At 37.3% G+C, this 26,928-nt stretch overlaps 2 protein-coding genes across 3 annotated transcripts; both read left to right on the top strand.

The window, feature by feature from the left end:
• Positions 1–11,369: 11,369 nt before the first annotated feature.
• On the top strand, positions 11,370–13,567 carry LOC128526276 (apolipoprotein L3-like). The gene has a single exon (XM_053497966.1). It carries the CDS (start codon positions 11,719–11,721, stop codon positions 12,616–12,618), a length of 900 nt encoding a protein of 299 aa, XP_053353941.1. The 5' UTR covers positions 11,370–11,718; the 3' UTR covers positions 12,619–13,567.
• A 2,049-nt stretch (positions 13,568–15,616) lies between these two features.
• LOC128526271 (apolipoprotein L3-like) lies at positions 15,617–25,409 on the top strand. 2 transcript variants are annotated; one of them, XM_053497954.1, is made up of 8 exons: positions 15,617–15,975; positions 17,873–18,022; positions 19,395–19,547; positions 20,345–20,440; positions 21,020–21,124; positions 21,224–21,263; positions 21,920–21,965; positions 23,784–25,409. In XM_053497954.1, the coding sequence occupies exons 1-8, from the start codon at positions 15,835–15,837 to the stop codon at positions 24,523–24,525; spliced, it is 1,473 nt and encodes a 490-aa protein (XP_053353929.1). In that variant the 5' UTR covers positions 15,617–15,834; the 3' UTR covers positions 24,526–25,409. The 2 variants fall into 2 exon arrangements, with proteins under 2 accessions (XP_053353929.1, XP_053353930.1); XM_053497955.1 differs by lacking the exon at positions 15,617–15,975 and adding an exon at positions 16,247–16,821.
• Positions 25,410–26,928: the final 1,519 nt, after the last annotated feature.

Raw genomic sequence — 26,928 nt, 5'->3', positions numbered from 1 at the left:
GCAAAAAGAGTGTGCTCACGCTTTTATGCGTCAACTTGACTCAGATGACAGCCTGAATCAACGTCACTCCTTTTAGCTGTCAAGGGCATCAAGCTAGGCTTCGCCGTCACTGTAAGGATCTTTCAGCGGATGCTGCACAGCAGCATCGAGCATTATACCACTCTGCTTGCTGCACATGAGGCCGCTCCAGTGGTTGCTCAGGCATCAAGGGTTTCTCCTCCAGTCCGTTCTGCGTAATTTGGGTTTCATCTTGTTGTTTGTATGGAAGGAGCCCGGGTTCTTTTCCCAAGGCCCTGTTCTGGGCACCACGTGCCATCATGTCACAATGACAACTGATGCCTCATGAACAGGATGGGGAGCAATCTACAGGGGTCGCTCCGCACAGGACCTTTGGAAATTTACATCAGGGCGACTGGCACATAAATGCTCTCGAAATGATGGCAGTCTGGTAAGCATTAAAATACTTCCTTCCAGATGTCAGGGGCCAGCATGTGTTGGTTTGCACCGACAACACAACGATGGTTGCCTACATCAATCATCAGGGGGGTCTGCGTTCATGCTCAATGTGCAAATTGGTGTCCCAGATCCTCCTGTGGGGCTGGAGCAAGCTCCTCTCATTACGAGCAAGGTTCGTCCCAGGGTGCCTCAATCAGGGAGCAGACCTTCTGTCGCAACGGAGTGGCGTCTGCACCCAAAGGTTGTCGAGATGATCTGGAGGGAGTTCGGGCAAGCTTAGGTCGATCTGTTTGCGTCTTGCAACACGACCCATTGTCCACTCTGGTTCTCCCTCGTACATCCGGCGCCTCTAGGCCTGGATTCTTCGGTGCATCAATGGCTACCCAGACGCCTGTATGCTTTTCCCCCTGACGCACTGCTCCCGGCGGTTATAGAGCGGGTCTGTCAGCGGAAGTTCGGCTCCTTCTAGTGGCCCCTCGCTGGCTGACCTGGGTATGGTTCTTGGACATAGTGTCTCTTCTGGACAGGCAGGCTCTCCAGCTGCCAATCAGGAGGGATCTATTGTCCCAAGCTCACAGATCGATTCTCCATTCAAGACCCGAGCTGTGAAATCTATGGGCGTGGCCTCTGTGGGGGTGCACCTCATAGATGCTGGCTTTTTTCAGAAAGTAGTCAGCACCAAACTTAGCTTTAAAGCCCAGTCTACGAGGAAATTGTACACTGCCAAATAGGGGGTTGTCACCACATGGTGCAGGAATCGGCAGTTGGATCCAGCTCAGTGCCCCGTGGGGGCCGTACTTGACTTCCTGCTAGATCAGTTTTTGCATTTCCACATTCCACTCTCCTGCAGGTGAAAGATCTTTGGGCCGTGACCCACTAGTGTACCGTTTTCTCAGTGGCGCCTGGAGGTTAAGGCCTTCAGTTCACTCCAAGGTACCCTCGTGGGATCTTACCATCTGTCTCAGGCTCCGTTTCAACCACTCATGGACAGTAACGAGAAGTGCGAGACTCCTCCTGGCCATCTCGTCTCTCTCTCGGCTCTCAGTAGCGCCGTCCTGCCTTGACGTTGCCCTTGGGCTAGTCAAGGCATTCCTACTGTACATCCCAGACCTGGATGTACAGTAGGAATTCCCAAGGTCCCAACTAGAGTGACCAGGCCAGTGGTGCTCAAGGCCTTTAATCCTTCACCTTTCCTGACGCCGGAACAAGAGAGGCTGAACATAATCTGCCAGGTCAGAGCTCTCTGTCACTATGTCCACGCTTCCTCGGCGTGGAGATGGTCTGACCAGTTATTTGTGTGCTTCGGTCCTTCAAAAAGGGGCTTGCCAGCGACCAAACATACACTCAGTAAATGGTTTGTAGAGGCCATCTCCATGGCTTACAGGGCAGTTGGCGAAGCCTCTCTGCTCTCAGTTTGGGCGCTGCGGGGGCGACACCTCAAGAGGTCACATTTCGTGTTCAATTCTACGCCGTCGAACTCGACCCGACTCAGGGCAGGAACCTATAAGCATGGCGGAGTGGGCATCTCGTCCCCAAAGTTGTCATTTCGCGACGTGGCTCGAAGTTCCCCTGAAAGGAAACGTCTCTAGGGTTATGGCTGTAGAAAGTTTGTGTGACACCTATTTATACTCTTCTGCGTGCCGAAGTCAGATGCGGCTGCGTCGCTGATGTGATGACGTCGTAACTGTGGAGTTGATTAGATATGTCTTCAAGACGCGATTTCTGGAAATCTGGTTTTAAATGGTAAAACCCAGCACTTCTAAAACAACCCAGTGTGTTCTGTCCAATATGACCCAGTGGCCGGGTTAAGGTTGGGTTGTTTTTCAACCCAGCAGTTTTTAGAGTGTACAGGAGTCACATTTAGAACAGGGGAACTGAGGTGTGACTTTTCATGAACTGGAATGAAAAACCTGCCCACACACAAAACCATTGTAGATGACAGGTAACACCCCACACACACACAGGTACGCTGATCAGCTACAACATTAACACCATGACCAGGTGAATTGAATAACATTGATTATCAAGTATATACTAATAAACTGGTGACAGAATGATTGGCACCAAAGACTTATCCATGCCTGTGGGGAGAAAAGGCTAGCTTGAATTGCTGCCCATGATAGAAAAGCATTCTGTTATTGCAACTAGTGCAGTGCAGTTTCATGTCTATATGTCTAAATTCCAGTCCTGAACTATCAAATGACTATAGTCACAAGTCCTCAGAAAACAGGTGTCAGCCTTAGCTGGGGCTAGGATCGTCTTCATGGTAAAGTCATCCCCAGGCATCACACACATCCAAAGAAGACCAGAGATCTCCAACCGGAAGAGGGGCACAAGGACGAGTCAGACAGGTCCAGAGGGCAGAGGGGGTCTGGATAACTGGCCGCTCAAGAGCGACATGCGTAGCTCAACAGAGAGAAAGGGAGAGGGAGATAGAGAGAGAGAAGGGAGGAGAGCAGAAGAGAAGGAAAGAAAACAGTTAGGTATGGTCACAGTCACAAAATGTATAAGGTGAATGTATATTTAGTGCAAAGTGAAGCAGGGAGTCCAGCAGGACTAACTATGACAACTTAACTAAAAATAGAGCCAGAAGGAAACACAGACATGAGGGCTCCCTGAGATGTAAAGCGACCAATCATTTCACCGTCAACAAACCTGAGTGATCAATAAAAGTGGGGAAGACAGCATCTAAACATACAAGTTCACAATAATACTCTGTCAATGAGTCCCCCAGATCTGCTCCTTTACTTAAGCCAAATTTATTTACAAAAATGCTTGCCTAAATTTTTTTTCCTAGACGTAAACACTGAGCCTGTGTCTGAGTCTAAATATTAATTGGAAGGATATTCCATAACTTTGTAAGAAAAAGCTTCCTGCTGTAGATTTTATAACAGGTGGTACAGGAGAATACTATGACAAATGGTGTCAAAAGCTGCACTGAGGTCGAGAAACACAAGCATAGTGATTTGACCCTGATCAGAGGACAATAGGAGGTCATTTACTACTTTAAAAAGTGCTGCTTCTGTGCTGAGATGAGGCCTAAATCCTGACTTTATTTAGTAAAGCTTTACATAGCTGCTGCACTACTTTCTTTAGCAGAATATTAAAGATAAAGAGGAGGTTTGATATCGGCCTGTAATTGGACAGCTGACAGGGGTCGAGGTAACGTTCTTTAATTAGTGATTTAATAACTGCAAATTTATAAGATTTTGGAACAAGGGGGCCATGATTTCTTAAAATTTGCTGACACCATCAATACTTTTAGAGTTAACTGGATTACGCAAAGTAAATCCTTATGGTTTTTTATTTCTAATAATATGTTTAACATAATAGATGGTCTCTCTTTTGTTTTAAAATGTAATTATTCCCCTTATAAATTACCAACTAATTTACTCAAATTTCATAAGCAGTGTCTTCTTGCCTGGAAACTATGTTTGTCTTACAACTTCTCTCCTCACAAAATGACCATTTGGAAAAATAAAGTAATTATGTTTTGTAATAAATCTTTTTTCCCCAGATGGTTTGACAATAACATTTGTAACATTCTTTCTTTATTTGACAAGTCTGGCAATATGTTGACACACGAGCAGCTCCTGACTCTCTATGGACTTCCAGTAACTGATAAATAATTTAATCTATTAATGAAAGATATTCATCCTGGTTTAATTGTTCTCATTAAGAGTCACCTAGCTTTTGGTTCATATGAGATCAGACAATATAAATTACTGTTAGATGGTATTGATAGAAGCGATAGGAAATGCAATTATAAACATATTTACCAGATTTTTCAAACTCAAAGAAGAATTACTCCAAAAGAGAAATTTTATTGGAGATCTTATACTCAAGATATTAACTGGCACAAAGATGTACATTTTAAGATTCTCCACACAATTTACCTTAAAAACTGTGGTAGAGTATAACTGTTCTTTTTGTGGTACATTAGATGAAACATTGATTCATTTGTTCTTATTTTCATTAGTTCTCTTATTTGAGAGGCGGGAGGGTGATACTGTGTGGGACGACATCCTTTTTTATAAAAGTGTGATTGCTTATTTGTTTTGTGAGAGTTATCAACCGTGCACGCTGCTAGGCTACAAGTAAGGAGGACAGCAGACTCTGAGTCTCTCTGATGGACAAAGGAGAAGACTGCTGATTCTGAAATCTCATCATGTTTCAGTATAAGAAAAAATACCTGGAAGCTCAAGAGACAATAATGCTGAGATATTTTTATTATTAACTACATTAACAGCTTTTACTCTCCATGATTTTAACTTTCACAAACATTGCGTATTTCTACTTTTTTCCACAAACATTGCATATTTCAACTCAAACCATTCAATAAATAAATGTCAACACACTTCAGTCAGAATACATGTATATTGATGTAAATATTCTCACATAAATAATACAGTACATAAACTAACTGACACATCTTATTCTAATTCCAGAGAGATCATAAAGCCAAGGTGCTGTGTAGGACGACTTTCACACACACACCTGCATGCGCAAACGCACTAACACACTCCAGTTACCGATAGACTCTTACTCAACCATGTGCATGCACACACACAGACACATGGACGCACACACACCCACTAGTTTGCAAACAAGGAGGGGGAGGCGGCTGCTGTGTAGGATGACTTTCCCACACGTACGCACACACATACACACACACCAGTTTACCAAATAGAGACTCACTCACGCACTTGTGTGAGACTGGTGTGTGTATGTGTGTACAAACATACAAACACAAAATAAAAGATGCATTGTGAGCACACACTGTTATAATAAACAGTAGAACAAACATGGGAGACGATTACTCACAATTCCGCAGCACAAGAGAGATAAAAACCATTGGCACAGTTGTGATCATGTGAAGCTCGGCGTCAAAACAAGTAGTGCATGCTACTTGGTACTCGTATATCAAGACTTGCTTGTTTCACAAGGCAACATTTAATAAAAATTCTTGCTCGTCTCGCAAACCGGATTACTCGCAATCCGGGGTTCCACTGTATATGTTAAAACATTCTATATATGTAAAGCCACCTGCATCTGCATCAAAAGTGATTATTGCTAAAGATAGGAACATTGTTTTTATTTTTAGATCAAACATTGGAATGTGGCAGAAGAAGCATCCAGTAGAGAGACAAGTCCATCATTAGTAAGTATGGAGTTCAATATAAGACTATGCACACGCAGCAATGCTTAGTGTATGAGGTGGACAGTAACAAATTATTTGTCCTTTCATTACAGGTCTACTTTATTTTTTAATAATATTTAAATGATAATACTTTTACATTCACTTAAGTAATACAATTTGTGTGTATTAATAATGGCTTTAACTACCTCCAAGGTCACCTTCCAAAAGCAGGTAGATCATTTTTCGTAACCAGGAACTGCTGAATAACTACAACTGAAAAAAGAGAGAAACAATACAAGCACCTAACTCTAATCCAATTAACAGTGATTAAAATTCCTAAAGGTGCACATGTGCCAGTCCCAATTCTGGATAAATGCAGAGGGTTATGGCAGGAAAGGAATCCAATGTAAAACATTCGCCAAATCTATCATGCAAATCATTAATATATCGCAGCCTGGGTTAACATCCACCACCAGTGCTGTTGACCTACAGTTATTCATTGTAAAATTTAGTTTTATTCTTAACAGATGAACTTAATGTCATATTTTTACATACAGATGCTTCTGTTATTGCAAAAAGTGCAGTGCCATGTCAATATGTATGAAAAATGCTGATTAAAAAAAAAGAGGACTGACAAGTGATTCCACATTCCATCAGGTATGAATCTCTTTTTTTTTGTATTGAAAAAGCATTCAAGTAGCATAACAGTCTTAATTCAAAGCTGGGAGTCAGATTAGACAGCAGTCTCGGATCCATCATCATTAATAAAAAATGGCAAAGGTAAAAATAAAATTAATCTTTATTTTTTTACAATAAAATGTAAGTTTGAATTTTAGTTTTAAACTTTTAAAGACTTGTTTTTATTTGTATTGTCTGATTTAAGCACTACATTTTTGCACTTGTGGGACACAAATAATACAGATTAAATTGCACTAACTAAAAAAAAGTGTAAGAAAAAGGTAAATCTATTTAACAAACATCACATCAATAATGTTTTTTTGTTTGTGATTTGGTGTAGTGTAGGGTGGGGGTTAAAACAGAAAAAAACTGAAATAGTTTTCTTTAATGTAACAATTATCTATATTGTTATAAGCACAGACAATATTGATTCTACAAAAGCTTGCACTTATTTCTCTTCTCTAAGATCTAGTTTACATCTAATTTAATGTGCTATAATACAAGCAAGTGTAAATAGCAAAATTTTTGTTATGTGTGAATCATAATATCTGTATTGATTGACTGAGTGATCGAACAATTGCTTGGTTATTTTTTTTATCTAAATATCTCTATAGCTTTCTGTTTCTACATCTAGAATTCACAGCACAAAACAAGCGCAAACAGTTTTTTCATTACTATTGTTAATAGATGGTGTAGAGAGTGTTAGCCTAGTGGTTAATAGTGATAAAAAGAATAACCCTTTCCAACAGTGTTTCATTGATGGTACTCATAGTTAGTAACCTAGTGACCAGTGGAGGGATCTATCCAATTAGTAAAGTAAAGCACTTTTGTAAGTCACTCTGGATAAGAGAGTCAGCCAAATAACTAAATGTAAATCTTAAGAGTGGTAACCAATAGTGGTGATCAATACGTGATCCAAATTCACTGATTATGTTTAAAATGTTAATAATGGGTTGAACTATGTGTCCTGAGTTATTTTCACTTTCATATATATTTTTCACAATAGAGCCAACTACCGCCCAAAATAATTCATGTTTACACTTTAATTACTTTGGTCAATAGTTGGCTCTCTTGTGAAAAATAAATCTGAAAGTGAAAGTAACTCATTTATATAAAGCTTAAATTACTTTGTGCTGTGTATTGTGCACATTGATGGAATCAAAAATTAAAGGTTTATTCTTTACCCTAATAATTCTTAAATCATGTTTTGTCTATTTTGTGTATTTATTCTAAACTGTATTATTTGTATTAATTGATAAGTGAATTATTCTAAGTAACTTTGAAGTACTCAAAGTAAGTTCTTTGTTGGACTATCCAAAATATCACAGGAAATTTTGTATTTTAAAACAATTATATTTAGCTTCATTGCCTTTGTAAATAATAGTCTAAAACTGTGTGTCATGGTGATTTCTATGAATCAGGATCTCCCTAAAATCTGCATAGCTAATAGACCAGGTTGGCAACCCCTACCTGACATGGTGGATTCATGCTCTTTGCCAGTGTCTAACCAACAAAGGGAAAAAGGAGATTTCACTGTACAGGTAAGATGTCATTACCTGATTTGTTTTGCATAAATATACTACACTTGCACAGTACTATTCAGTCACACTTCTATTTCTTCATATTTTTTTCACCAAAGAACTGGACTTTCCTGTATTTAATAGAGTCGAGGAATAGTTCTCCAGGCTTCCTGAGGGACTTTTTTGCTCAAATTTTGGCCAAGATTTTGGCTCTCATTTTCATTCCAGTCCCTGTACCTGAATAGTTTTAGAGGGATGTGTTTTTGTTTGTTTGTTAAGCCACACAAGCTATAAATCATAAGTGGTTGGAACAGACTCTTTTGGTTGTTACATGTTTAGGCACTTTGCAGCCTGTCACGGTGAAACATTTGCTCGCATTTCTATAATTAATTTTATTTTATTTCAATTGATTTGAAAAAATGAGGGGTGTCTAAAGACTTTTGCACAGTACTGGACGTTTGTATATATTCATATTTAGACACTGAAAGTGCCACAAAAAATGGAGTAAGTATTACAAATATTAATGATATACCATGAACAGTAGACAAGCATATACAGCACTGTATGTACCAGTATACTTATGTGAAATAAAACACATGGTTAAATTCTGTTTTAGAAAAGTAATTACTGGTGCGTTATTTATTATCAAATAACCTCATGTTGCAAACATTGTGTTATTTGTAGACCATAAAATATAGAACTCATGCACTCATATTTATATTTGCAGCCAGTACTTTTAATTGGCAGTAAAAATGCTTTGGTATAACTGCAATTAATTAAAAATAATAATTAAGTAGATAAACCAAGATGTCATCAATGTCTTCTTTTTTATTATAATTAATATGTGATACCCAAGGAGAATAAGGTTCAGGATACCATCAGGTCACTGACACTGCAAAGCACAAATTATTGTCCGAGGGATTCCAATCTTGATTCTCAGGAGAAACTACATTCTGCACGTCGAGTGAGTAAATTATCTTATCTAATGTATTTTTGGGGGGGTTCTTCAGTTCTACATGCTCCCGATTTTCAACTCCATGATTTCCAGGTGTGGTTTAGTAGTACATTCTTAAAAATACAACATGTTTTTGTCACAATGTTTCTGCCAATTTGTTGTCAGTACTCTGACATGCCATGGTAAGGACTGAAGGTGTGTTGTGCCATCCGGCACTAAGACGTTAAAAGCAGATATTTTAATTTCTGTAATTGCGAGGTGGATCTGCCACAGAATGGATTGTTTGTTCCAGCTCATTCCGCAGATCAGATTAATACCTGTGGAACTTGTAGGCCATGGCACCACCCTGAACTTTTTCCAACATTTCTCAAACATGTGTTCACTGTGGCTGGGTGCATTATCCTGCAAGAGTTTATTGACATCAGAAAATGCAAGTGCATACTGATTACTAGAATACTGGTTGCATAGGTACACTGACCAGTCTGCGCCTACACAACCAGCTGGGTGTGATGTGACACACTCCTTCCATAACATCATTAAAATAATCTGGACCTGGCAGATTACCTTTGTTAATGGTTTGTCCTTTTCTGACTAGCGCTGGTACTGTGTGGGAGCACTTCACAGGCCTTTCTATCTCAATAATGCTCTAGAAAGTTTTCTGGTGTAACAAATTGGCCCTTGTCAAAGTCACTTCACCTGCCCATTGTAACCATTTATACACCTCATTGACTTTGTATATTGATGGTTTTCTTACCTTCTAATATGCCCCAGACCTGGGGATGTGCCATTTTTAGGAGATTTTTTTGCCTCAGCTACAAGTGGGCATAATATATTTTCTTACTTATTTAAGGTAAATCTTAAACTCGATGAGACATTTAATAAGAGCAACTTCAGATCATGTTTCTATTTTTTTTTTTGTTGTTTCTAGGTGTTGCTGACTCAACAGTCTTGGCATGGAGATTTTCAAAAGCGTTTAAATCGCTTTTTGTTATATGAAAGAACTATGTCACAGGTTGGGAAATGACTCTTAAATCAATTCTTAAAATGATTAATCTCTGTAATGACAGTAGTCTAATGCAATTTTTATAAATGTTTTAGTACAGATGACCCTAATTTCCATCATGGAAATTGATTTAAAATGGTTTTAATATACTGTAATGCCCAGGTTTTATTTTAAATAAGAAATAAAAAAGTTTTTTTTTTTTTTTTTTTTATCTTCCATCTGTTAGGATAGTGTACACATCATGGAATGGTGGCACTCAGAGGAACGTAAGTTTAACAAAATTTTATTAATCAATTAAAATATATTAATTAATATATAGATCTGAATATATAACATGTAGTCACTGAATTATGTCTCTTCTTTATTTTCAGCCTGGAAGAACATTTCTGACAAAGAGAAAGTTGATGTTAAGTAAGTATCCTTTAACCGATGATTGAAAGGCACTTCAATCATCATTCTCTGATTCTAACTCACTCACTCTCACTCATCTTCTATACCGCTTTATCCTGTATTCAGGGTCATGTGGACCTGGAGCCTGTCCTAAGAGACTTACACACATTCACACACCCATTCACTCACTACAGGCAATTTGGGAATGCCAATTAGCCTAACCTGCACCTCCAGAGTCCAGGTTCGATTCTCAGCCAGGCTCTATTCCCATCTCTGTGTGCATGTATTATGCATGTTCTCCCCGTGCTTGGTGGGTTTCCTCCAGGCAATCTGGTTTTCTCCCACAGTCCAAAGACCTTTTCATTTCACTTGTATGGGTGTATGTGAAGGACGACATGGGAGACAGGTGGATTTTTACAGAGTTTCAGGTTTCTTTTTATTAAGAAAAATTATGTTTACAGTATTAGCAATTAACTTTGGTTTAATTTGTAGCATTTTGTAATATACCTCTCTTAGTGGTGAGACCTATGTAAAATTATATGAGTTATCCCCCTCTGTCCTGGTTAATTGCAATAAAGGATGTAATAGAGAAGATGTAAAAGGGAAAATAGAAAGGAGCTGTATAAATCCAATATCTTTAAACTATACATTTTCTATTGTATTGCACCTCAGATGTTTTAAACTCTGACAAACAATTAGAACGTTAATAAAAGATTTTTTACCCATACTTACATCTACCTCTGATTAATCCCTTGAATTAAAGTTTAAAGTCGACATGCTCAACAATGCCACCTCTGACATACACCCGGGGCTCAATAAAGGCATGGTGCTCTTTGGCCTTCAGCCATATAAAGATGTAGGTACAAACCTATAGCCAGCCTCAAAAACTCCCTTACATTCCTTTTGCCCTTGGGTCTTGGGCTGGCTTCAATTAATGCTGTTTTGGCAATCTTGAGACGCATCTGCCCATAGCCCAAAGAAAGCCAATATAGCATACTTCTATTATTCCCTTTCTTTAGGTTACCTGTGAGTTCTGATTGTCTCAAATAATTTTGTCCCTGATGCATTGAATCATGCTTGAAGCTCCAAACAAAGAAAACACACAAAGAGTGACACACTTTGGCACCACTGTTAGAATGCACCGTAGAATATGTAAAATTGTGTGAAGCTTTCTGTCTCTTTCATTTTCTTTTCTTTATTACACAAACCTTTTCCTCTTCCCCTTAATAAAAAAAGAGCCCAAAACACTAAACAGAACAAGGCTTGATCAGGTCAAGTGTGTTGTGTGTTGTTCTGCCTTCATCAGGTCCATCTCTATCTGGCACACAGTGTCTACTGGAATCTAAATCACAAACACATGAAAACAATTACATGTTTCCTGCCAGTTTAACCTACTTCTCGCCATCTACATGACAAATACACTCCTTGGCTCAACTATACGCCTTCTGCTATAAACACCAGTAACTTTGATGATTTAATTAGAAATCACAGCAGCACATCTGATCACACATCTTGGTAATGTTTTTACTGTAACCTTTTATAATTGTCCACTTTTCTCCTGGTTACCATCTGCACTATGACAAGGATGCCAAGACTTTATCTGTTATCACAATCTTATTGTCATATGGTTACAAAAGCAGGGCTCTCGAATTCTGTGGACAATTTTAAATTCTGTGGCAAAGTTCTTCTTTTTTACCCAGATCACTGTTTGACCATTATGCTTTCATCCTCTCATTTTCTCTTTAGAGCATTTGTACAAAAGGCTGAAAATCTAAAAAAAGCTCTTTATGTGTATGATTACCTCCTATCTGAGCATGGAGTGAATCTGCAGGGTCACATTATAGAACTACAGGAGGTGGCCAATGGCATTGACAAGGTCAATAAGGGGGTGAAGATAGCAGGCATTACCGGGGGAGCTGCAGGGGCAGTAGGAGTTGCAGCCGCTGTTGGAGGTGTCATACTTGCCCCAGTGACCGCGGGGGTTTCGTTGGCAGTGGCTGCAGTGGGAGTCGGAGTTGCAGCAGCCGGAGGGATCACTGGAGCCTCAGCTGCCATCACCAACAAAGTCCACACCAATATGGACAGGAAGAAGGTGGAAACAATCCTAAAAGATCACTCTACACAAATAGAGGAAATTGAGAAGTGTGTAAAGGTCATCGGCTCTAATGTAGAATACCTGAAGAAATACAACCTTTCCACAATGAGGGGGGTGGATTGGCAAGCAGTGAAGGTGGCTCGAATGGCACATAACCTTGGAGACAGTGTAGGAGCAATGGGAGCACTCAGCAAGTCCTCAGGTCTGATCCAAGGCTTCACGCTGGGTTTGGACATGTACTTCAACAAAGAAGATTCGAGGCAACTGAAGAAGGGATCAGAAACCAAATTTGCTAAGAAAATCCGCGAAATAGCAAAGCAGATGCAGGCCACCCTTGACGAGCTGATGAAGTTAAAGTCTGTGGTCGAATCTGACATATAACATTTGTGCATTTAGCAGATATTTGGGTTATTTGGGAATTTTGAATATCAAAGAATTTAGAATATTATTCTTTCGGAGAGCCGGAGAGCAGTGTAACTTAAATTTGAATAAAATGTATTCATAATAAACATTTGTAGATGTATGGTGTAGATGGGGACTGTGTTGTGTATTTTGGGATCTGCAGACATGTAAAACATGATTTGTGTGTACCGTATAGGGTCGATTTGGCTATTCCTATTCTTATTATTAAAGTATTTTACTATGGAATGTTAATGTATAGTATAAATGCAGCATTTCATTGCAATTATGTAACTGATAATCTCTAAAGAAAAAGTCTGTTTTATTTCCTGCATCTGACTGAGGAGATCAATCAACATAGCCTTTTAAAGGTGGATGATATCACTTATGTACACTTTAAATAATGATTAAACAAATGTCTGACATGTATAAGTCGTAAGTCATGAGTGGAAAGTCATGAACTTCTAAATGCTTTCATTACATTTCTTGAGTAACACTAACATTTTGTATATTATTAAATAGTACTTTCACCTTAAAATCTTTTTGAAGTATTTATTTTTATCACGTGTGTGTCCTTTTCCATTTACATGACTCTAGTGCCCTTTTTGCCACTTTTGGTTTTTCTGGTCATAAAAGTGTTGTCATCCCACTGTTATTCACCTGATTGAGCTAAACCATGTTTTCTTGTTTTATAGCATGAAATCTCTGTATTTAACTTTAGTGTTTGGTAGTCCTTTACAAAAAAAAAATTGTAGTTTTCAAGTTTCAAACCCTTCCTGCATTTTTATCTTCACCTTAATATTTCAGTATTACTGCTATACTGCAGAAATACTGCAAATAATATTAAATGGCTACTACAGTTAATATAGTAGTTGTACTTCAAATAAAAGATATACACAATTTAAACAGACCTGAAAAATTACTTACAGTATTTCTACAATGTGTACTACTAAATGTGTGATGTACTGTAGTGTAATACATTACATTACAACTAAAATATACAAAAAAAAAAAAATTTTATTAAGTTCAAAAAAATCAATAAAGCAGCACACTTAATGTAAAAAAAACACAATACAACAAAAAAATTGAAGCAATTTACCACATATTTACAAAACAGTAGTAAAAAAAAAACTTACTGTTCAACAGTGCTGCTGCTAGGAGACCCTGCTGTCAGTCAGTGTATGACTTGACACACCCACAGTGTCCTTTTTTAGTTTATGTTCAGTATCTAGTTCTCAAAAAAAAAAAAAAATCGAACAAAGAAAAAAGGTATGTGAATATATTTTAAGGCTGTAGTCTGCAGCTGGAAGCACAGAGAGGTTTGATGCCTCCTCCACATTTTGCCCTCATTCTTTAACTTTGTTTAACTAATCACTTTTACCTCCTCTTCCTGCACTTTAAAGATGTTCTTGACATCTTGTGCTGAAACAAATGAACAGCAAACAGTGAGACATAATATATTTATAAAGAGTTGTGTTTGAATAATTAAAATGTAATCATTCCATATATACTCAACCTTATATGTTTTACTGAGAAACGATCTGTTTCTGTCATCATTATGTCCTGAACTGTTGCTAAATAATGGCTTCAGTTTGCCATTTTTGATGCCGACCCTGTTAATTAATTTAACAAAAAGATTTCAGAATGTAATGTGAATTTGATGACTCAAAGCTGGCTGTGGGCGTTGGCCACTGGATTCAGACCAATATTTGTAATTTCTCCCTAAGGGAAATCTGTGATTTTTTTTTTTTTTACCTATTTATTTTTTGTTAGATTAGGTGGCTAATTTGTTAGGCAGCCTGGAATTTTTGGTTGATTATATTTTGAATGACCAAAAAATATAAAAAAAATCAAATCAATTTACTCACCTATCACAGCCTCTGTTTGTTGGGCTTGGAGGGGCTCCTTAGTGTCATGTGTGGAGTTTGAGGCTTTGTGGACTCTATTAACAAAACAAATAAGGCAAATAATTATCATGAAAAGACTCCAACAAAAGTGTTTTGTTGCACAAATGAGCACCACTGAAATCATAAAAAGGAGGTGGACCTGTGTGAGATTTTAGATGATCCAGTAATATTTTATCAACCACAACTTTGTTCACACACGCGCGCGCACACACACACACCTTCTTTCAACTGCTATAACCCTTATATTTCCAGAACAATTATATTGTTTAATACATACATAATACGAGGGGCAAACTAGGACTTGTAAAGAAATTTGTCATGAATGAAAGTGTGAAACTGATTGAAATTTACAGACGACTTGAAGCACTGTATTGATAAGACTCTTAGCCACATTTTAAATATAAAATTATCAGGGTCTTTTATATATTATTATTATTATTATTACATAATTTTTATATCATATCGTGATCATATTGTTTTTATTTTATTCATATGATATGTTGTATATTTTATTTCCACCATTGCAATGCTTTGCCTTGTGCCCGTAAATGCATGGCATTTTGATTGTTCAAAGAATGCGCATTACAGGAACTCGGCTAGGAGTTACTGCCACATCCACATTCAGTACAGTCATGTAAAGGTAGTTTCTACTCTCATAGCTGTGAACTGTTTTTCTGCTATTCTTTTATTTGACTTGAACTATATACACACTATATACATACAAATACAGTACATGCATAAATGCTAATCATAGATAGCAAGACAACAGCTGATAATGTCAGGCAAGTTCACAAAACTGTTTCAGCTCACCTCTTTAAACTGTTATTAATGAATTTCACTACAACATGCAAGAGTAAGCAAATATTGTTGTGTTAGTGTTGTTTGTGTAGTTCATTGTCTTATATAGCTCACTGACAGTGATTTCTCTGCCACTTCATGTTTGCAAATGCAAGATTCTTTCATGAACTTACACACGTACATGCCCATGTGCCTGCAAAACTAGTGCGTTCTTTTGTAAAGTTTGTTTTCCACTAGTCTGATGTAATGCTAACACTGTAGGCTGCTTTCTTCTGATCAAGTGTAATATTACAACAAATAGTTTATGTCGAAATGTTGCTTTCTGGTTGATGGATTTTTGGATTCCTTTTTTGGGGATTCCTCACTTGTCCTATCATATTAGAAGAACATATTAGAAAACCATAAGGTGCAGTTATGTACAAATGCTAGTGCTATCAAAATCAATTAATCTTTCAGTACCTGTATCAGTACAGTCACATGACTACCCGTTAAAATGACATCTTACAAGAAATTCGACATTCCATTGTGTGTAAAGAAGCATTTTGTTTTGAGGATAGAAGCTGTAAAACTTCAGTTTGCTCCTAGCACTCAGACTATATGGAACCCAATAACAACATTATTAAAAATGTCGAAGGTAAGGGTAAATTTATGATTTAACAAAAAATAAATGTATTTAATTAAACTTATTATTTGATCTTTGGGTATGGTGCTTAGGTGGTGAACATGGTTGCTATGCAACTCCAAGGTTAAGGTTTAAATCGTTAATCTACTTTCCATGAGTTGTAGGTGCCCTTAGTTCAAAGACACGCGGTGTAGGGAGATTTCAAATTGGCCGTAGATTACATTTGGATGTGTGAGTGGGTGCGCTCGTGCCCTGCGATGGGTTGGCACCCCATTCGGGTGTCCCCATCCTTGTGCCCTGAGATCCCTGGTATTGCCTCAAGGTATTGTCATGACCACACAGGATAACCAGTATGTAAAATGAGTTATATTTATTCTACCAGTGACCTAGTATATCTTTAATATATTACAATCAAACATTCTTAATACTTAATTATAAATGATAAATCTTAAAACTCAATTAAGTTTTGTTTATATTTGTTTATATTTTCAGTGATGTACTGTAAAAAAAAAAAAGTACATAGTAAGTTGCAGTTACTAACAAGTACACCAATGAGAGATTTTGTTTTGCACAGTGTCTTGTTTCTCAGCACCAACCTAGGCCATATGATGGACTAATTTTTTTTATAAACATGACTGAGTAAAAAAACATTTACCATATACCACTTTATACCACTTTATCCTGGACAGGGTGCCAATCCATCACAGGCACACGCACACACTCACACTATGGGCAATTCAGGAACACCACTTGTGGGTGGAAACTTGAGTACCCGAAGAAAACCCACTAAACACACAGAGAACATGAATACCCCATGCACGTACAGTAGACCCGAGGCAGGAATCGAACCTGGACCCTGTAGGTAATCCACCGTGCTGCCTCTAAGCAAAATCCAATAGACTTTTAAAAAATATATATCATTGTCAAACACACACACACAGATTACAGGTTCTTATTTACAAAACAAACAGTTTAGTACTGGTTTTTCCTATGGTGTTTGCTATGCCACATGATTGTGCAATGGCTTCTCCAGTCTACACACCACTTCCTGGTTCATGTAAGCAATTAGCACATATGATCATGAGTTTTTCAGTTGTTCAGACTTTGAAATAATAGTATGTGGATTTTTGTGAGTTTAATGTGTTTAAGACTCTAATCCCATATTCCAGTAGAGGTAAAATTTACACATTTTATAAATAATAATAACTTTGGTTCTACATAACAAATCTAAAAACACAAACACAGTTTAATGCCTAAGCACTCTCCCTGTCGACACACACCTCCATAGGTGGAGGTGTTTTGTAAATCCATCATTAACCGTCATTTATGTTGCTTTTCTGGCGTGGACCCATGCCGCTTCAGTTCTAAGGATTACAGGAAAAGCATAGGAAGCACAGAAAAACAGGACAGTGATTTGAAACGTAGGGGCAGACTTTTATAAAGCTACTGTAACTGTGCCCTCAACTTTGTTCGCATAGAATTTTGGAATTGTATAGTTACTGCAAATCGACAGACTTACTTTACTTAGTTTTATTATATGTATAAATACATATAGTTGAGTTAGTTATGGTTGATATGCTTAGAGTTAGATTTTTTTAGATGATCCTTTTAAATTCAGAATTGGTGATCCTCAGCCACTGTTTTGTTTACATTTATAATTACAGTTATAAATTCATTTTGTCATTAAATATTTAAATGAAATTCTAAATATTACTTGATATTTCTATTTTAAATCTGTAGTTTAAACATTACATGCAAAGAACTGATAACCAAAGAAAAGGTTAAATCTTTAACAGTTTTGAGGTCTCAAACCTACAGTAACTGAGAAACCAATGATATTTAGCTTGTGTTGTCATTGTAAGTAAGGGACAAAGTTTGCCATGACCATTTTTTTCTTATCACTATATAGCCAGTTTATCTGCCTAAGAGGCCGCCACCTCCGGTCCCAGCTAAAGCCTACCAGAGCACCAGATACGTTGGGGAACATCCACCCAGCATGACTCGCTCCTGCTCTTTTTGTGATTCTGTCCCACCAAGCAGAGGAGCGGTGTTAACACGGGTAATACAGTCTTACTTTCATATATATATATATATATATATATATATATATATATATACACTTTTATACCATTTGAAATTTGATTGATAGGGTAAGTATTTCAAACACAGTTAAAATGTTGTAATGTTTTAATAATGCAAGTAGGAAATAAAACTCTTTTATTACACTACATTTCAAAATACAGGATTTATATACACTCACAGGCCACTTCATTGGGTACAACTTGCTAGTACTGGATTGAACACCCTTCGGCCTTCAGAACTGCCTTAATTCTTCATGGCATATATTGGACAAGGTTCTGGAAACATTTCTTAGAGATTTTTGCCCACATTGACATGTTATTATCACAAATGGGCTGCAGATTTATTAACTGCACAACCATATTATTCAAATCTCCCATTCCAAGGTTCTCTATTGGATTTAGATATGGTGACTGTGAAGGCCATTTGAGTAGATAAACTCATTGTCATGAGCAAGAAACCAAGTTAAGATGATTTTAGCCTTGTGACATGGTGCACTAGCATGCTGGAAATAAAGGGATTAACATCGTCAGCAATAATATTCATGTAGGCTTTGGGAAATAAACAATGCTCAGTTGATATTAATGGGCCCAAAGTATGCCAACAAAAAATCTCCCACACCATTATACCACTATCACCAGCCAGACCCAATAATACAAGGCAAAACAACATGCTTTCATGTTGTTTACACTTAATTCTGACCCTACCACCCAAATATCACAGAAAATCAGCAGAAAATTTTAACTAATCAGACAAGGTTCAACTTGTTGTTTTCAGAGATGCACTTTAGCATACTAGTTGTAACGAGATTTTATTTGAGCTACTATCAGCTCGAACCAGTTTGGCCATTCTCCTCAGATCTCTGGCATCAACAAGGCATTTTCACCCAGACAGTCGTTCACTAAATATTTTCTCTTTTTCAGACAATATTCTGTAAATCCTAGCGATGGTTGTTTGTAAAAAAAAATCCATGTAGATCCGCAGTTTCAAAAATCCGCAGATCAGCTGGTCCTTGCCCATTCTGATGCTCAGTTTGAAATTCAGCAGATCGTCTTGGCCATTATATGCGTAAATGCATTGAGTTGCTGCTATATGATTGACGATATGATTATATTTTATAATAACAGTAAATAAACTCCTAGTTAAATTGTACATTTAAACTGCTGTGGAATAAGATAAATAAAACATTTCAAGTTGACATCATGCTGTCCCATGTTTAATTATTTTGTTCTTGAGTTTTTTATTCCATACAGTCTGTATTAATTATTTTTAAATAAAACAGTGTAAACATATTGTTAACACTATAAACCATATGTAAACTGTTATTTTTTGTTTGAATTACCATTTTATAGAGTAATACCACACCTGTAAATGAACCTCCTCCTCGACCCATGGTTCCACCTCGGCTCTCAACAATACAACAAAGAAAAACCTTACTCTACCAGTCCCACTCTGTTGAGCCTGCTGAACATTTGTATGAAAGCATAGATGACGGTCCATCACAGGTAGTAATCACAAACCTTTAAAAAAAAAAAAAAAAAAAAAAAAGAAACAGAGTGTCTGTTGCAGGTGTCTGAAACTTTTACAACAGCACTGAAATTGTTTTCATGCTAAGTTCAGAACTCTGTGGAATGAGATGCAGAAATCCCATAGGATGAAGATGGAATGAAAGGTTTTCATTCAGAAAACCGAGAAATAACATAGCTGTCTTCACTGCAAAATATGTGTCAGAGAGCGAGACACAGTGAGACACAATGTGCACACAACCTGAATATCCCTAACCCTAACTAATTACAATTTAATATCACTATTGCTCAGATAGTAACCTGATAGTTGTTAATATTGATGGGTTTTGTTTTTGTTTTTTATTGTTTACCTACTATGTTATCCTTTCATATCTAATATGTTTATAATGTTTATATATGTTTATAAATTCATATTGATGCTATTTATAATGTAATCAATGTTTAATAATGGTTTTATAAAACTTATAATTGATTCATAATAAAGCTCTTCTGAAATGAGCTGAATTGAACTGAGAGAGAAAGAATTGTAATTGTTGGCAAATAGCTGGTGTATAAGTGTAATACAGATCTATTAAAATAATATACTTCGAGTGGTAACTCACTGCACTACCATAATTAGCATTATATTCATATAGCTACAAGACTGTTTGTGTGTTGTAGTAAAAATAGTGAAAAAATATACTTAATGCGTTGCTATAAATACAATTAATGTAAAGAAAACTAATCTAAGCAGATCAACCAATATTATTTCCTGTGTTTTATATGGGATCCACAAGAGGAATTACGCAGAAGATACAGGCTACGTGACAGTACTTCCAACAAAAACTTTGGCCGAATCCAGTCCTAAGGAGAAGCTGCATACTAAGTGTGGCGTGAGTAGAGTGACTTATAGAATCAATGTTTTTAGATTCCAAAGCCTCATCATATCAACATGCTCAAATGCAATACAGTATCTCCCGAGCACTATTCAATTGTATAGTATTTGGAAATGAATGCTAAATTGTAGTGAAGAAGTTCTGTTAAATGTGTGAAAACTACAAAATACGCAAGTAAATTATCTAATAAATGGATTTTTATAAAAAATTCAGAAATTGTGTTTACAATTGAATCGTATTTTAGTTAGATTTTACAGAACTGTATTTTAAAATAGTTCATACATTTTGCAGTCTCATGTCTGGACATACAGTATCTGATGAATGCACACCACAAGTACTCACATACAGTACCCAACAAAGAGAAAGTAGTAGAATAGACGAGCTAATCCACATTTCAGCACGCAATGAATGTTGTACCAAAAGTTTGAGACCAGTTCTACATAAACTGAGAACACAGCCACAAGGATTGTATCTATAGGCCTTATTTTTTTTACACTGAAATTTAATGCCCTGAAATTTGTTAAAGCTTTGGTGCATGTTTTCAGTTTTTCTCATGAAAATCTCATGTGTTTGTAGGTATTTGTGACTCAGCAGGCTTTGAATTCTCCACCTTTTTGTCCAAGAAGTATTTCAGTTGACTCTCCAGTACAGAATTCCCCTCGGTGTCAGCAGGATGCAGAGGTTGGGAAATATCAACAATCACAATACAATTTGCAGAATTTATAAAGTTATTCGTCAAAATTACAGCTGTAGCACATCTACTCTGTTGCTTTCTCTTAGGCAAATGCAGACTTCATGGAATGGTGGGAATCAGAAAAGCGTACGTTTAATATTGCATTCATTCATTGAAATATAACATGAGAGGGAGTGGTGGTGTGATGAACGAGTGCCGGAGGCTGATATCCATCACAATAGGACGACCTCAAGTGTGATATTGTGTTTATACAATAGTTCCACAACCACAATTTATTATTAAAGGTTATGAGTTTTTGTTTATTTAACAAGTTATTTTGCAATATGTTTCTGCGACTGGCAGAACTAACTAACCACGACTGGCGGATCTGGTGACCGACAGTTCGTGTAATTAACAGGGTAAAAATCCTTTTTTTTATTCTTAGTAGTACTAGGTGGCTAAAAGGTGGTGGTGGAAAATCTTGTAAATCTTGTAAGTTTTTTTTTATTTCCACTTATTTAGGTTAGTAGAAAGCTAGTGCACCAGGATGTACTATCCTTTGTCAAAAACACCAAGTAGGACCATTGTTTAGGTTACAGAAGGATTTGGGACAACACAATTTAGAACAACTAGGTAAAGATAAAAAAAAAAAAAAAAAAAAAAAAACATATTTTTTTTGCTAAATGTGTGTATGTTTTGGCATGTAGCTGCTCTCTCCTCAGTATGGCAGACTTTCACCCAAACTGATGACTGACAGTTGAAATATCTGTCTAATATTAACAATAGACCTTTTTTATTTTTAGCTTGGAAGGAAGTTGGATTTTCTGACATAAAGAAAGATGATGTAAAGTAAGTGTCAAAATTGAAATCTGTGTATCTGAAAAATATCTTCGATAAGGAAAATTGTATAGTGATGTGGTGGTGAGCGCCTTAGGGTCCCTCCTAGGGTCAGTTTGCAGGTCTGGGTTTTTTTTTTTGCATTTGGTGGAGGTTGAGAAGGGCTTCAATCTGTGCCCAACTATTCAAACTGTCTTTGGGTATTCTGGGTTTCCTCCCACAGTCCAAAGACAGACGGGGTAGTTTAACTGGCATTTCCGAATTGTCCAATAGTGTATGTGCTTAGCAATGCAAAAGACCCGGGTTCAATTCCCAGCCAATTAATAACAAATACCATTTTAACATCATCCTAGTTTAGCCTGCCACCTTCTTCTATTGACTGCCCGAGCTTAAAATTTCGGGAAGCATCTATTCATTGCCCAACTGAAAGCTCATATACTGTACCATGCTGTTACCTGTCCACTTCTTTGAATTGGCTGTCTATCCTGTCCTGACCATCTCAAGAAGTTAATCTTTGAGTCATTGAAAGGTGTTTGGGGCTCCAAACACATGTTCTAGGAACATTGAAGCCAATAGAATCTACCAAAATCTATTGGTTAAATCCAGTGTCTCAAAAATATCTACCCAACCGGTTGAACTAGTCATCAATTGGCATTCGGTATGAATCAAATTAAGAGACTACAAGTAGAACAGATTAGCTGTGTTTCCGCACGTTATCTATATCAGTGACATCTGTTTTATGTGATATAAGTAAATCAAGCGTATGTTTAATTATGTTTTGTTTAACCACAGTAAAATCCAGAAAAGCACGTCCTAAGGTGTTAGCATCAACTAGATAAATGTTAAAGTCTCCTACAATCAACACTTGTCAAAATTAACCAGTAGGTTTTACAGTAGATGTGCAAACTCTTTGGAAAAATCAACGTAAGGCCATGGGCATCTATACATGGTGGCCAGAGCAAGATATAGCAAAAATGTGTTATGTATGTCAGTGAGTGCAACATTATGCATAAGCAACTCTGGGTTGAGTTAAACCTGGGTTCTGTTCTCTGAGTAACAGTAAGAAAATTGTTATAAATAGTTGCAACACCACCTCCATGACCAGTTTGATTATAGAAATATCCTGACAGAGTAGACTCATTGTACTCATTTATTATAGACATACATTTATTTAATGTATGTAATTTTTTAACTTGCCAGTCTGGCCAGTTGCTCCTAAGAATTAGTTAAATAGTATGGATCAATGCTTCAGGAAATGAATATTGCCGTGTGCAGAATTTTTCTTTATGTTACTTCAGGGTCAGGGCTGCAGTACTGCTTTCTTTACCCTCTAGTACTCCAGGGTATATATACATATCCTACATACTTATCCTCATGTATTATCCATGCACCTGCTACAAGATCAAGGAATCTTACATCTGCTGCTGGAGGAGCAGCTGGTTGCTCCTTTGTGATGGCATCAAACCACTGTTGTTGCTGGTGCAGGTCAGGCATGGCCTGATGTTGCATCTGGTTGAGTGGCAAGGGCTTTGTTTATCTTACCGAATAAGGAGGTTTCCATGGAGGTTGTTGTTACCACCTTTTAAGGTATCCTTACCACTGTTGAAAGCAGTTTTTGGCGACATTTTATGAGACTTAATTTACTGCATGGTATTGAGAGATTAAAAGTCACCTGGAGGGGGTCGGGGGGATTGTTGGGCATTGTAGTCCATGCCTTCCTTGTTTGGCTAATATTGTGATTTATTTTCTTATGATTTGTAAAAGTTACACTCATTTATCCAAATCACTTTTTTTACTATTATAACTTCTATTCTCTCCTTCTCTTTTCAGAGCATTCACACAAAAAGCTGAAAATCTAAAAAGAGCTCTTAATGTGTATGATCAAATCCTATCTGAGCGTGGAGTGAATCTGCGATGGCACATTATAGAACTACAGAAGGTGGCCAATGGCATTGACAAAGTCCACAAGGGGGTAAAGATAGCAGGCATTACCGGGGGAGCTGCAGGGGCAGTAGGAGTTGCAGCCGCTGTTGGAGGTATCATACTTGCCCCAGTGACTTTGGGGGCTTCGTTAGCAGTGACTGCAGTCGGAGCTGGAGTTGCAGCAGCTGGAGGGGTCACTGGAGCCTCAGCTGCCATCACCAACAAAGTCCACACCAATATGGACAGGAAGAAGGTGGAAATAATCCTAAAAGATCATTTTAAACAGATAGAGGAAATTGAGATGTGTATAAAGGTTATCAGCTGTCATATTGAATACCTGAAGAACCCATCAACATGGAGGGAGGTGGATTGCAATACAGTGAAGGTGGCTAAAATGGCACATAAGCTTGGAGACAGTATAGGAGTGATTGGAGCAGCCAGCAAGTCATCAGATCTGATCAAAGGCTTCGCGCTGGGGTTAAACATTTACTTTACCAAAGAAGATTCTGAGCAACTTAAGAAGGGATTAGAAGCCACATTTTCCAAGACAATCCGCAACGTGGCAAAGCAGATGCAAACCAACCTTGACGAGCTGATGACGTTTAAGGCTGTGGTGCGGTCTGAATACATGCAGTATTTACGCACATAGTGAAGATTTGGGTTATTTTGCATTTTATTATTCCTAATGTACATACATGTGTTGAAAGTTTGAGACTAAAATCCAGATTGCATTTCTTCATGCTAAACATTTGTAGAACCATGATCTGGATGGGGTCCATCAGCTATTCTTATTTTAAATGATGTAAATATGGATTCAGAACATGAAAAAAAAATTATGTATGTATTGTATGTCTGTCCTAATTGGGTTTGTGTTTTTATTTTACATTTAAAGTGGTCCCTGCCTAGTACATGTATAGAGAACATAATCAGAAATCAAATTTGCCACACAAATCTGCAAAATGGCTAAACAAATGCAGGCCAGCCTTGACACTGATGGTGTAATGGAAGCTGCTGGCATGTAGAACAGGATGTATATATAAAGTACACGTATATACTAGTTGCATACTACAGTTTAAATTTTAGCAATTCTTATTAAATATAACACATAATCTAGTGTTTTTGAATTTTTGTTATGTTACTGAAAGTCTCTGGGTTAATGACTCTAGTTCAGTAAGCACAATTCCTTAAAAGTGTTGTTAATATCTAACACTTTAAATCAATGTAGACTTTGAATAGTTTCTATAACATTTCATAATTTTGTAAATCATTCCGCATGCAATATTTGCATAATCCGGTTCAAAATTATACTGTATACATTTTTATAATAGTTTGAAGATCCACTGATCAGTAAAATGTATGTCATGTAAGAACGCCAATAAAAACATCTGGAATGGTCTAAGATATTATTATTAAGTTATTGACATCAGCACTAAGTGACGTACAAGTAAACATTCTACCTTAAAAGTGTTAAGTAGCCTTTCATCCGTATAGTAAATACAGCTTTGTTGTTTGCTAAGGTTAACTAAGTAAAACAAAAAAACAGCCTTTAATTATTTAAACAGCTGAAAAAATAAAATGGCAAAATTTTGAAGGTGAAAATTTGTGCTGTGTTTTTATGGTCTAGCCTGTTACAGTAGATGAGCATGATCTCTGTTTGTGAGCATAACTTTAAGCACTTCCATGCAACAGGGATGACTCATTCCCTCAATCCTTAACTCCTTAATTTCTTTTTGAAAGGACTAACCCAACCCCAGCCTGGACCAGAACATCTTCTAAAAACTAGCATCCAGCACAAGCCAACACCCAGGAACTGGCCTGGTGTTTGTACTGTATCTTACCACCACTAGCTCCCCCAATAGTAGTAGCTTTGGGGGAAGACTGAAGTCCCATTGCCAACCTTCACCATATTTCTTAACCAATCCCAAACTAACTTCTGAAAGAACCTTTTTTTTTATAGAAGTTCCAAGAGGAAATAAAGGCTCAGACTAAAAGAAGAAATCCAGAAAGTATACTTTTCACTGCTTCAGTGCCTAGGCTAATTCAGAGGAATTTTCAATCAATGCTGTTTTTTTTTTTGTTTGTTTGTTTGTTTCAGGTGTCTAAGTAAAGCTATCAAAGTGGCGATTTTTTTATTGAAGGGATGAAGGGATTTTTGCCCAATGATTTTTGCCATGCATAAAACCCCACTCTTTCAGTGCCAGTTTACAGCCCTAATTTAATTTTCTTGTGCAATGACTTCAACATTAAAGGGCTTGGATGGGTCAGGGCAGAGGCGGATTGGGACCAAAAAGTGGCCCTGGGCTTCCTGGCCCACAGCAGTCCACCATATCCCACATGATAATACATAAAGATAACCAACACCCGAGCCGAGTGAAAAGAATGGCAATCAAACTGAACAGATAAGCTGGAATAAAAATCAGTAGCAGCATTAGCTCGCGCTAGTAGTTATTATGGTAGTCAATATTAATTCAAAATAATGTTTTCTCAGCATTATTTTAAATTAATATTGACTACCATAATAATTAAAATGAGTAATAGTTTACTAGCATGAGCTAATACTGCTACTGATCTTATTCCAGTTCACCTTTTAGTTTGATTGCTATCATTTTCACTCGGCTCGGGTGTCGCTACCATATGATAACATGTAGCCTAACTTTAATTAAGCTCACCTCAGTAATGTTAGGTTGTCTCAGTTTAACAATGAGCAGAAACACCTTATCCTCACTTATATAATGCTAATTGTTTTAAATAACCTCTAAGCCAGGTCTTCTCAAAGTCTGGACTCCGGTCCAGATCTGGACCGCATGGCAGGTCAATTCAGACCCGGTCCACTCCTCAAATTAGGAATGCAGTAATACAATGTAATGAATTGTATGTTTCCTACTTCGAAATAAAAAGGTGCTATACATATTAATAAATTGATAGTTTTGTAGTCAGTAGATCTGGAGATGGTTATAGCGATCCTGGCCTGAGATTTAGGCAAACATAATCGCTTCATTGCAGCATTGACAGCCGGTGTGAGTATGAGAGAGTTCAAATGTCAGCTAACGTT

The sequence above is a fragment of the Clarias gariepinus genome, chromosome 6 (genome assembly GCF_024256425.1).
Source record: "Clarias gariepinus isolate MV-2021 ecotype Netherlands chromosome 6, CGAR_prim_01v2, whole genome shotgun sequence".
Classification (NCBI taxonomy): domain Eukaryota; kingdom Metazoa; phylum Chordata; class Actinopteri; order Siluriformes; family Clariidae; genus Clarias; species Clarias gariepinus.
The sequence above is the reverse complement of the archived record's forward strand: the minus strand, read 5'-3'. Positions and strand labels throughout refer to the sequence as shown.

Coding starts and splice junctions, on each gene's coding strand:
- LOC128526271 (XM_053497954.1), top strand. CDS start 15,835: ATGACATCTTACAAGAAATTCGACATTCCATTGTGTGTAAAGAAGCAT. Junction 21,264..21,919: donor ATGGTGGGAATCAGAAAAGC/GTACGTTTAATA, acceptor TTTTATTTTTAG/CTTGGAAGGAAGTTGGATTT. Junction 21,966..23,783: donor ATAAAGAAAGATGATGTAAA/GTAAGTGTCAAA, acceptor TTCTCTTTTCAG/AGCATTCACACAAAAAGCTG.
- LOC128526276 (XM_053497966.1), top strand. CDS start 11,719: ATGACAAGGATGCCAAGACTTTATCTGTTATCACAATCTTATTGTCAT.